This window comes from Electrophorus electricus, chromosome 17 (assembly GCF_013358815.1).
Source record: "Electrophorus electricus isolate fEleEle1 chromosome 17, fEleEle1.pri, whole genome shotgun sequence".
NCBI lineage: Eukaryota > Metazoa > Chordata > Actinopteri > Gymnotiformes > Gymnotidae > Electrophorus > Electrophorus electricus.
Window position 1 is genome coordinate 12,371,081 of NC_049551.1, and position 11,129 is coordinate 12,382,209.

At 44.5% G+C, this 11,129-nt stretch overlaps 1 protein-coding gene across 3 annotated transcripts; it reads left to right on the forward strand.

Annotated features, from left to right (window-relative positions):
- Positions 1 to 2,233: 2,233 nt before the first annotated feature.
- On the forward strand, positions 2,234 to 10,776 carry rabgef1 (RAB guanine nucleotide exchange factor (GEF) 1). Of its 3 annotated transcripts, XM_027032745.2 has the most exons (10): positions 2,234 to 2,337; positions 3,444 to 3,690; positions 4,381 to 4,580; positions 5,351 to 5,476; positions 6,556 to 6,722; positions 7,311 to 7,392; positions 7,943 to 8,075; positions 8,267 to 8,358; positions 8,501 to 8,757; positions 9,068 to 10,776. In XM_027032745.2, the coding sequence occupies exons 2-10, from the start codon at positions 3,512 to 3,514 to the stop codon at positions 9,455 to 9,457; spliced, it is 1,626 nt and encodes a 541-aa protein (XP_026888546.2). In that variant the 5' UTR covers positions 2,234 to 2,337; positions 3,444 to 3,511; the 3' UTR covers positions 9,458 to 10,776. The 3 variants fall into 3 exon arrangements, with proteins under 3 accessions (XP_026888546.2, XP_026888548.2, XP_026888549.2); XM_027032747.2 differs by lacking the exon at positions 5,351 to 5,476 and having other exon boundaries at positions 9,068 to 9,457; XM_027032748.2 differs by lacking the exons at positions 2,234 to 2,337; positions 3,444 to 3,690 and adding an exon at positions 3,757 to 3,869 and having other exon boundaries at positions 9,068 to 9,457.
- The last annotated feature ends 353 nt before the right edge of the window (positions 10,777 to 11,129 follow it).

The window sequence follows — 11,129 nt, forward strand, 5'->3', positions numbered from 1 at the left end:
GGTGCACCTCGAAACTCCATACTAATAAATATGTAACCTGACGAGGATAAGAGTATTTACTAAGTAAAATAAGATAGCTATACTTTTTTCTTTTTTTTTTTTTGAGTAGGCACCATAAAATTTAATTCAATAGCCCAGCGATTATACCCATCATTAGCAGTACATTATTAGTTCCTGGCAGCATTTCACAATCTTGAAATTATGCCCATGGGAGTCTAGAGGAGATTTTTGTTGTAGCGTGGAGCTAATATGAGGCGGACGCAAATTTACCAAAGTTGTAGGAAACATGATAAAACAAACACAAAGTAAAACATGAAATCACTAAACAGGCTAAATGGTAATACACTACATAGAACAATAAACACAGGCATAATAACCAGCCACAAGACGGAACAAAAACTGGGTTTAAATACATGTACTAATGAGTGTTAACAAGCCACAGGTAATATAAATGAAAGGCGGGGACATTTTCAAATGTCCATAACTCATCAGGTGTTTACAGTTAAACCAACGTAAGACCTGCGGCCACACAAGCATAGTGAGACTCTGTTTACGCTCCAGCGAATTAATTAATGTGTAAATGCATTTAATACGCAAGGGTATGTTGTCATACGCAAATGTAAGCAGGAGGCTATTTATGGGAAAGTGTTTCATATGTGTGAGCAAGTAGTGTGCGTGTTTCACTGATTTCGCCATAAACGACCTTCCATCCAGGTATATATATATTTGTACATGAATTCATCATTGACAATTCTTATTGTACCTCAGAAGTCACATGAAAAGGACACACTGCAAATTAAGTTTAAAAACAACAACAACAACCTGGAGTTCTAAATTTAACTAGACATACAGGTAATGGGCTATACAGCAGGCATGTTTACAGTTATTGCAAGAATACCCTTATCTGCATAGTGGAAGTGCCACTTCAGACTGTGACTTCAAAGTAGGCTTATTTTGAACAGAGAATCGTGCGAAGTCAGCCACTATAATTTAGGACGAATATCTGAGCCAGCTGCACCACTGGGGAGACGTGAACAGATTCTTCTGCAGAGTGGAGAAAACAATGTCTAGGCTTTCTTTTCTGTACGCAGTGTGCTAAGATGAACCAGTTGTTCTCTACAGGTTCACTATGGAGTTCTATCAAAATGAAATTTAGACAGGTTTTTTTTTCGGTGACAAACTGTTTAATTGTTGTCTGCAATGTCCTTCTGGATCAATAAAGAGTTATCTTAAAAACAATTAAGACTCAAGGATAATTAAGTGTTCGTAAAATCCATTTAACTATACAATCTGAAAAAACATGAGATACAATCCCTAGACTGCTACCTGCCAGTAGCTATTCCTCTAATTTCTAACATCCTTTGATCATCCGAGTGGCAATAAAATTACAAGATTGATGCAATTATATGAGCAGTGACTTACGAAATAACTGATGCAATCCATTTCAGAAGTATCCATGTTAATCATGAGAAACAATGAGTAACTCTATTCAGACTATTCGCAGGAAACATCTAAACGCAGCCTAGGTCGTTTCCATGACATCCGGCGACAGTCTTTAATCTCATCAGGAGGGTAAGTGATACCTGCTGTTGGCTCCTGTGTGCTCACTGGACAGGAACTCTCAATCTGAACAACACGTTTTCAACCCTTGCTGCTACACCGCATTTAACATGCTAAATTAATTAGACTATTGAGATCTTTTGCTACAAGAATATAGAATATCATCATTAGATCAATTAAACAACAAAAACATCCATTTCTTCAGATGGTTAGTTAGACATCACTATGATAGTCTACAGATAAATATTTCATTGAGTTAGGGACATCCTAGCAGTGATCGTAGGTGAGTTCGGTAGTCATTCAAATAAAAAGTGTTTTGGTTTTTTGGGGGTTTTTTTTTTTTTTTTTTTACACTTTCATCGTTGGTTGTAAATCCCTGCTTTGTAGCCTGTTCAGATACCCAGATGTCGACGTCGGATCTGTTTGCTACTAAGATGCATATTAATTTACGGCTTTCTTTTACTTAGAGAAAAAAAAAACGTTAAGGGGAAACGTTTTTGTCAAGTTACCATAAATCCATTTTAGAATTTAAAATAATATATAAATATAAAATATGACAATTGGATGCCAACTATCGTGCTAGAACGTTAATTTCCACACACTTTGACCCGATGGCTTTCCATAAGTCCGTGCTGTTGAGGTAGTGAGACAGTTGTTGGTGTTTACTTTCTAGATGTTGGTGTTTACGTTCTCTCCGCCCACGTGATGGTGAGACGCTGTCGCACAGAAGTGATCTCACTGTGTGGTTGCGCTGGGGACGTGGAGCTGGTAGAGCAGGTGAGGTCGCTGCGTTTCTGCATGGTTTTGTGTTTATGCCTTTTCATTTGTTTATACGAATGACAATTGCTGAGGTTTGTGAACTAAGTCAGAATGCTGCGCTTTAGTAACGAATTGCAGCTAAATAGTGTGCTTGCAGGCTATCAATTAGCTTTGAACATGGTTAGCTAGGCTAGCTAGCGTTAGCTCACTTCGTAATATAACTTTGTGTTTTTGTCAATTATCCCAGCAAGTTAATGACAAACAGCACTTTACATTGTTAACAGATTAGCTTTCATGTACATATTTCATGAAACAATGTCGTCTTCCGACACCAGTGTTTACAAGATAGCTTGAGCTAGCAGCAGATAGTATTGACATGAAAAGGTTGCATAGCTAAGATAAATTTGCGCTTAGTTCTGTTTTCTTGGGTTGCAACATACTGGATTCAGTTAATCAGCCGATTAGTTAACAAGTCCCTGTTGGGTTGCAACATACTAGATTCAGTTATTCAGCAGATTAGTTAACAAGTCCCTGTTGGGTTGCAACATATTGGATTCAGTTAATCAGCCGATCAAACAACTGAGACGCTGATGTGGTCTCTATGATGTGATATCTGGAAAACACCAGACTGTGCTGCAATGCCCCAAGGTCAGAATAGATAAATATTGTACAAATGTGATGTTTTCTAGCAGAGAGAACTCTTCACCATAAGAATTCACCACGTTTTGAAGCAAGCGTGTACTCAGATACACGTCGCTATCTGTGCGCCCATCCCTTTGAACTTTCAGAAAGATTTGAACTCGCAAAGCAACTCGTTTCTGTAGTTAGAGGTGCAGTGTCAGCAAGTCTGCATTGTATTGTGCTGGCTATTGCAAAAAAAAAAAATTTTGCTTGAGTGTCCGATCTGCAGTGAGAACTAAATTCCACGAGGCCTTTTCAACCTCATTTGGAATGAATGTTCTTTTTTTCTGGCTATCAACTGTTCAGGCTGGATGTCCTGCTCTCATTTAGATGTCGCTCATTTAGTTTCAGTTGTGGAAGTGAATAATTCGATCCACGGTGTTTACACTCGCGCCATCACCCGTTTTTTGTTTTTTTTGCTTCCTCTCCGAATCGGCCTAAAGGAGCTGGTGTAAACGCAGTCAGATTTCTGTGTTCCCTGAGGCTTTACCCAGCGCAGCTCCAGCACACGATGAGTCAGCGTTCTGAACGCAGAGGGATCCATGTGGACCAATCGGAGCTGCTGTGTAAGAAAGGCTGCGGTTACTATGGCAACGCAGCATGGCAGGGCTTGTGCTCCAAGTGCTGGCGGGAGGAGTACCAGCGAGCGCGCCAGAGACAGATCCAGGAGGACTGGGCCCTGGCAGAGAAGTGAGTGGGCCCGCACAGGACCACACAGCACCGTCAGACTCTCACCTCAGTTAGACAGTGATGAAAATATCTGTGGACCTCCTTATGCTGTTACCTTTTGTCTTTATTCGTAGCATGTTGATGGACCTTTGGACGCACTGCTCTATTGGACAGTCCAAGCTGAGCACAGGAATATGAATGTTGGTGGTAGAGATGTTGTTGTTATGTTTTGAAAGATTTATGGTACGATAACCTAGTATTAAAAATACTGTTTCACAATATGAATTTATTACACAGTGATCAAAGCCATCATAGTTTTTTTAATGTGTTTGTCAGGCAGTTTGGTTAATTTGATAGAGTTTGTAATGATGTATTCCATCTCTTTAGACTTGCATTTGAGTGGTGTGTGTGTGTGTGTGTGTGTGTGTATAGCATTTAATAATGCTGTACAAATAACATTTAATTATCATGTGCATACAGTTTTCCAAAAAATCTCTTAGACTGTCAGTATATCCCCATGTGATGTCATTATAATTTTAAGGTGCGTGTCAGGAGAGAAACTTTGCCAAAGAGCAAATTTCACCAACTCTAGGCCAAAAACGGCGGTCTCATTTAGTTACCGTCAATGTAGTGTAGTTAGCGGTCAATCCAGGCCGAGTGCAGGGGTTTGTGGGTACTGGTGTTCAGTCCAGGCTGTTTTCTGCACTGCAGGCTGCAGAGGGAGGAGGATGCTGCCGCCTACGCCAGCAGCCACGGCTCCCAGGCCACGCCTCGGTCCCAGACCTCCCAGACTCCACCCTCTCTCGCACCATTCTCCAAGTTTGAAGAGAAGAAGACCAACGAGAAGACTCGCAAGGTTACCACGGTGAAGAAGTTCTTCAGTCCTTCCTCTCGTGCAGCGCCCAAGAAAGGTACGAAGCTCTCCGGGAGAGGACCTATCGGACGATCCGGCCACTATCAGGCTGGTTGTGCCTTTCCCACTGTGGTCTTTTTTTTTTTTTTAACCTTCATTTGCAAGAAGATGAGATTAAATTGTCTTGCTCATCTCTTTCTGTACACTGTGAGCCACTTCTAGAGCCCCGAGGTCTAATTTTCTTTGTTGTTTGAGGTTACTAAAAGAAGAATGAGATGGACCGCACTTCCTGTATAACTCTTATCAGCTGCTATCAGAGCCTAACGTTTGGAGTCCAGTACAGCTCACGTCTGGTTATTCTTCCTCGGACTTTGTGGACCAGTCCTCCTTCCTAAAACTCCACAGTCCACTCATGCACCACCACCTCCATCCTTTCCCAGAAACTGCACCCGCTCTGTCTCCTGCGGGCATCGCGTCCCGTCACAAAACCCTTTCTGTTGTTTTCCCTCTTCCTGCTGCTCTCCCGCGTAAGCACCGAAGGCCTGGTTATTGTCGGAGAATGCGCTAAAGCGAAATGCAGATAACGTTTTGTGTTTAACCATGTTTTCTTTCTCCACTCACATGCCGTTTGCTCGTTATGATTTCGCTTCCCTTTGTGCTTTGAGTGAGCGAGCAGAATTTCTCATCATTTCATTTTTCGTTTCCTTTTTTTAAAACAAAATTTCACCATCACTCCACCTGCATTTCTCTCTTTCTTTCTTTTTCCTCCACCAATCCCCACTGTCACCCCACCCACGACCCCACCCGCCTGCCCCGGGTCTGTCCCAGTGTTCTCTGAGGGAGAGAGAATTCAGGAGAAGTCGCAGGGCAGGAGGGAGAGCCACGGGGAGGCGCTCCTGCGGGACCTGAGGGGCATTTTTACGCAGCCCTGGGAGATCGGCTCCCCCGCAGAAGGTAACGGGGGCCCCCGGCCCCGCCCCCTCGGCAGGCCCGGCCTGTGGGCCTCCTCGTTTGAGGTGACGCTCGAGTGCTTCGTATGATCCCTGTGGACTGAGGCACAGAGGAACATGGGGGCCCTCTGGGCCTGGTTTCCCAAAAGCACCAGAGCTGTGGACAGCGTCGTAAGATTCCGTTGAGATGGACGCTGCTGCAATGTTGGGCTTCCTCTGGCACATCACATTTTTACCACTGCAGTGGTTTTGGGAAACCAAGTACAGAGGATCCGTCACGTCTCTTTGGAGCTGCCGTGTGACTCTGGTCAGGCTGGGCGGGTGGAATCATTCTCTTACCCCGTTGGAACCTGGGCTCACGGCGGGGTTTATGATGCGCAGCAGCTAACATCACAGAACACTACCTGCATTCTGGGCTTCAGCGAAAGAAGCACAAAGCACTTACTTTTGTGCAAATAAGCAAATGTTTAAAATTGCATTTTTACAGATTTATAGCAAAATAAAATAAATGATCGTGAGGAAAGGTGTGTGTGGAAATGATGCCCAGGCTTGCTGGTGTGGTAATACGTCGTTGGTGTTTACTTTGAGGCCTTGGCCGTGTGGTTGGGAGGTTTTTAGCTGCTGGCCATCAGCCTGCTTACTGTCATAAATGTGGTTTTGGACTTTGCTGTGATGTGTGGGCGTGCGCATGTGCACTAGAGAAAATGCGTAACGTGTCTTTGCGCTCACTGGTGTCTGATGTCTCATCATGCTGTCATGCGTGCGGCGGTCAGCACTCGTTTCCCGGCTGAAAGGTGGGTGTCCACTGCCCCTTGGCCCAGGGCCGCGTACAGGAAACTACACGCCATTCACACACTTCTTATAAGCGAGACTGTTAAAGTGAGTTTTAAAAGCTGCATTCCTCATAGGAAGCAGAAATGCGACTCACGCAGTCTCCGTTTACCCAGAGGTGTCCAAGCGATCACCTTTACTAGAACTCCTGGAGACTCCTGGAGTACCTCACGTCTCTGCTGTAACGTACCTTTGTGTATTCACACTTTGATGTTTTTTGTGTGTGTGTATGTGTGTGTGTGTTCCACCCAGACAGTCACGAGGCGAAGTCGCACAGTCCATCATTTCCGCGGCAGCTCAGCGTGGACTCGGAACGTGTGTCGAGGGAATTTGTGGAGTTCCTAAAGAACCTGCAGAAGCCAGGACGTGAAATCCATAAACAGAGTCGTTTGTTCATAGAGAGCATGGCCATGAAGAAGGTTTGCCCTCGCATGTCATCTCATAAAAAAAAAAAAATCACCTGAAAACTTACAAAACACGTTTTAAATGGAACCTTTTTGCTGTAGCATTGTTTCTTCTGTACTAGGTTGTTAGAAAACCTTAAAAGAGCTCAATTTTATGATGCATATTGTGTGTGTGTGTAGGTTTGCAGAAAAACATGTATGCAGTTTCACCCACCCCTAAACAGTGCTTATTGGTAAAAAATGCATTCACTGGTGTGAGATACTGTTCAGTAAGGCTGAATGTGTTCCGTCTCGTCTGGTGAAGTGGGCCTCGCCTCCCGGCTCAGTGGGGGTCCGTGCCTCTGTGCTGTGCTGACAGGTGGAGAGATTCAATCCCAGCTGCTGCTTCATGCTGTTTGGCTCTCTGAATGCACTGGGGACAGAGGGACAAATATATCTACAGGAAATTACAAGAAAAGCTGCATTCACAGTCAATGAAATATTTATTCGAGTCTCCATACCTGCTGTGGCATAATGCCGTTATGGCTGTGTGCTGAATTGCACCGTTGTGGTCGGTTTGTCATCTTTCAGGACCTTAGTACCGATGAGCTTTTGATCTTTCAGGACCTCGGTGCGGATGAGCTCTCTGAGTGTGTGCAGGATTTCTACCAGAACATGTCTGACCGCCTCATGTCCCATTTTAAAGGTGTGGCTCTGAGTGATTGTGCTGTAATTATACTAATGACTGAACTAATTTTGCTTTTAAAAATCGCAGCTTTCCTTTGATAAATCTAATTTTGGTTTATTATCTAATGTCCTAGGTTGTTGTTGATTAAACATTTCCAAATGATTTCTCATCAGCCACACAGGCAGTTATGTAAAGACCCTGACACATAAAATGTAAAGACATCTAAAATTGTCATTAGGAATGGTCCTGTCAGTCAATAACCTTTTAATGCAGTTCATTTATTCTCTAAATTCATTCATAACTATCTTAAGTGCTCTCAGCTTTTGCATTGTCTCATTTACCTGGCAGACATTTACATAAAGTTCAGATGTTTCTCATATTCTTTATTCAGTATGGACATTGTATTCAAAAACCGTGTTTAGAAGTTCTGGTATTTTGTACTAGAACTGTTCAAGATATGGTATATTAACTAAGCAATAAGAGAATTCTGTCGTTAGTCTCGTGTCTCAAATGAAGAATATGAAAAATGAGTTTTCTCCACCCGTGATTCCTGGTCTGCCTTCTTTAGGCTCTTCCGAGAAGGTGGAGCGGGTGATGGATCAGGTGGAGAAGTACATTATGACTCGCCTCTATAAGAGTGTCTTCTGTCCTGAGACAACAGACGATGAGAAGAAAGACCTGGCTACGCAGCACAGGATCCGGTGAGTCCCTGGGCGTGGACACGCCTCCCTGGGTGTTCAATCTGCCAGCAGAGGCCTGTGAACGCGTTGTCTTTTCAGAGTAAACAAAGGAATAATCTTTTAGCTGGCTCAGTTGTGGCGCTGAGTTTGAGCTCTGTCTGTGCGTTGGGGGTGAACTGGTGCTCCACGTTCTGATGGTGCCGGATTTGCAGGGCGTTACACTGGGTAACCATTCAGATGCTGTGTGTTCCCATGGATGAAGAGAACCCAGAAGTGGCTGACAGTGTCGTGAAGGCCATCACAGGTGAGTGGACCTTGCACTGACTCCGTGCGCCACACGCACCGACCCTAAACTCTGCCCCCTTGCCTTCGGCGCTTTGCCGTCTGCCCCCCCGGTCACCCCCAGTAACGCCAAGCGCACACGTTTTGCCTTTTTGCCGTCCCAGACGTCATCGAGATGGACTCCAGACGTGTGCCCAGGGACAAGCTGGCCTGCATCACCAGCTGCAGTAAGCACATCTTCAACGCCATCAGGGTGACGAAGGGGGAGCCGGCGTCTGCCGACGACTTCCTCCCCGCCCTCATCTATATCGTGCTGAAGGCCAACCCCCCGCGGCTCCACTCCAACATCCAGTACATCACGCGCTTCTGCACCCCGAGTCGCCTGATGGCCGGGGAGGACGGCTACTACTTCACCAACCTGGTGAGGCCTCGCGTCTGGCCCGCTGGCCCTGCTGCGTAGTGCCGGTTGCTGCTCTGACCTCTCTCGCATTCTCCGCAGAACGATTTTTAATTTTTTTATCAATTGCTTATTTATTTTTTTAAATAGCTATTTTCTGGTGAAAAGGCCAGCGGTCTGTTTCAGTGGTATTTAAGTCCCTACCTTGAATTTTGTAATGTGTCCTTCACAGTCCAGGTCCTGAAGGTGGTCGGCCATGTCTTTGTCGGGTCTGGGTCTGTGGTTGAATGTCTGCGGTCTTTTCAGTAATGGTTTCTCCCCCCCTCTGCCCCAGTGCTGCGCAGTGGCGTTCATTGAGAAGCTGGACGCCCAGTCTCTGAACCTGAGTCCCGAGGACTTTGAGCGCCACATGTGTGGCCAGGTGTCCCCACGTGGGCCGGGGGAGGCGGCGCCCTGGCCCCACGCCGGCCCCGCCCTCTCCCAGCTCCGCCGCAACCTGGAGCTGCTCTCGTCCCTGGAGACGCGGCAGCAGCAGGTGATGGACGGGGCGCACAGCCTGCAAGCCGAGCTCAGCTCCTGGCAGGAGAGCGTGGGTCGCGAGGTGCAGGAGATCCTGGAGAAATACCCGCTGGAGATCAAACCACACGCTTCCGCCATCGACGCCGACAACGCGGACAGCGACCTGCTGCCTCCGCCCCTCCAGCCCCAGGTCTTTGCGGGGTAGTGCTCTGGGTGGAGCGATGCCTTTGCTGGGGTCTCTAGGATGGGTGGTGCTGCGTGCATCTGTCTCCTGTACTCAGCAAGGTTCCAAAGTCACTGTCTTAACAAGCAGGGTACACCGTGGACGTGGCATCTCTGGTCTGGCATTTGCCAGGGGACCTTTTCGCTTACTGTGTTTCTCTCAAGCTTCTGCTTTTCTGTTTTTACATACCATAAACTCACATTTCCCTGCCGTTACGTCTGCTGCCCCTTAAACTCGAGTTTGACGTTTCTGATTAACTGTTCTGTGTTCTTTCCCTGGACCTGGAGGTTCCCTCTAGCATCTACAGGTTAAAGGACTCAGACATGGGTACAACAAACTGTTGACTTGCATAACAGTAAATGTGCTTTGCTGGTTCTGTTTACACACGGATCTCATACTGAAGAAGTGTAGAAATCTGACTCCTCTCAGCTCTGCTTAGACTACTTTTTAAGGGGTTTATGAACCCTTTATGAATGCTTGAAATGATATGGGGAAATATTGATTCAACAATATTATATTGTACAAATTTGGTACCATTTTTTGAAAATAATAAATCTTAAATTATATTTTACTGTTAACATTAATGTACTGTACAGTGGTATAGAGTCAAAGTCAAAACATAAGCCAACACTAGTTATTAATATTGAACTGTTTATTCAGTTTGGCCTGTGCTGTTACATTTAACTACACAATGCAGATAACTATGAAATATAAACACTCCCCTTTTATATGAAGTGAGAGATTAATCTTGTCATTTAAAAAATGATGCACCTTTGTATGTACTAGCTGTGATTGTTTTGGTTCTTTTTTTAAATGTATGGTTGTACCAAGTCTTTTAGTGGTTCAGTTCTAATACCTGTGTCAGGAATAGCTAAAAATCTCACCTCTGTTGTTAATGCAGGAGGTGAGAGGTGAACTAATGAAGTTAGTGGGTTTTTGTTGGTTTTTTTGCTACCAACATTTAATGGGAGTGCTCTGAGAATGTGCACAGTGTTCATTTTATATGTGACCTCTTGGCCATTTCTAAAACCTTCTGTAGCACCAACTACCACAGACATTTCTATCTGAGGCTTTATCTTGGGGGATAATTGGATCAGATTTGTGGTGTTTTGCTTTGTTTAATCTTGTGGTGTTTTACTGGTAATTGTAAATTTTTGGTTTTCCCACGCCTCACAGCAACATATGGTACACAAACACTATAACCGTGTGGAGTAATTTTGGCTGTCATGTTGCAAAATAAATCATTTGTTAACAGGTGTAACACATTTTAAAATAAATTACACATGACTGGAGTTGCATTATTTGGCTTTCTGTAAGCAGCTCATTTGTAAAGAGTGAAGGATAAACCCAAGGTGGGCTGTTCTGGCCTCAGTGTGAAGTTGGCTCAATACTGACGTCTTGTGGTCGATTTGGGTGATATGGAATAGCCATGATGCCCACAATGTCTTACACTAGTCAATAAAAAGGTATGTGTGTGTAAGCTTTTTAAATAAGCATTTTATCATGCTCTTTAAGAGCATGTCTACCTTGCTGGAATTGACACAAATCCTAAAGGATAATGTAACATTACTAATTTGCCTTTGTCTGTGCTGCAGGTTATGCATAAATGACTCGATTGCACTTTGTCTTTGCTGAATCCAAGTATCTCTTTTTA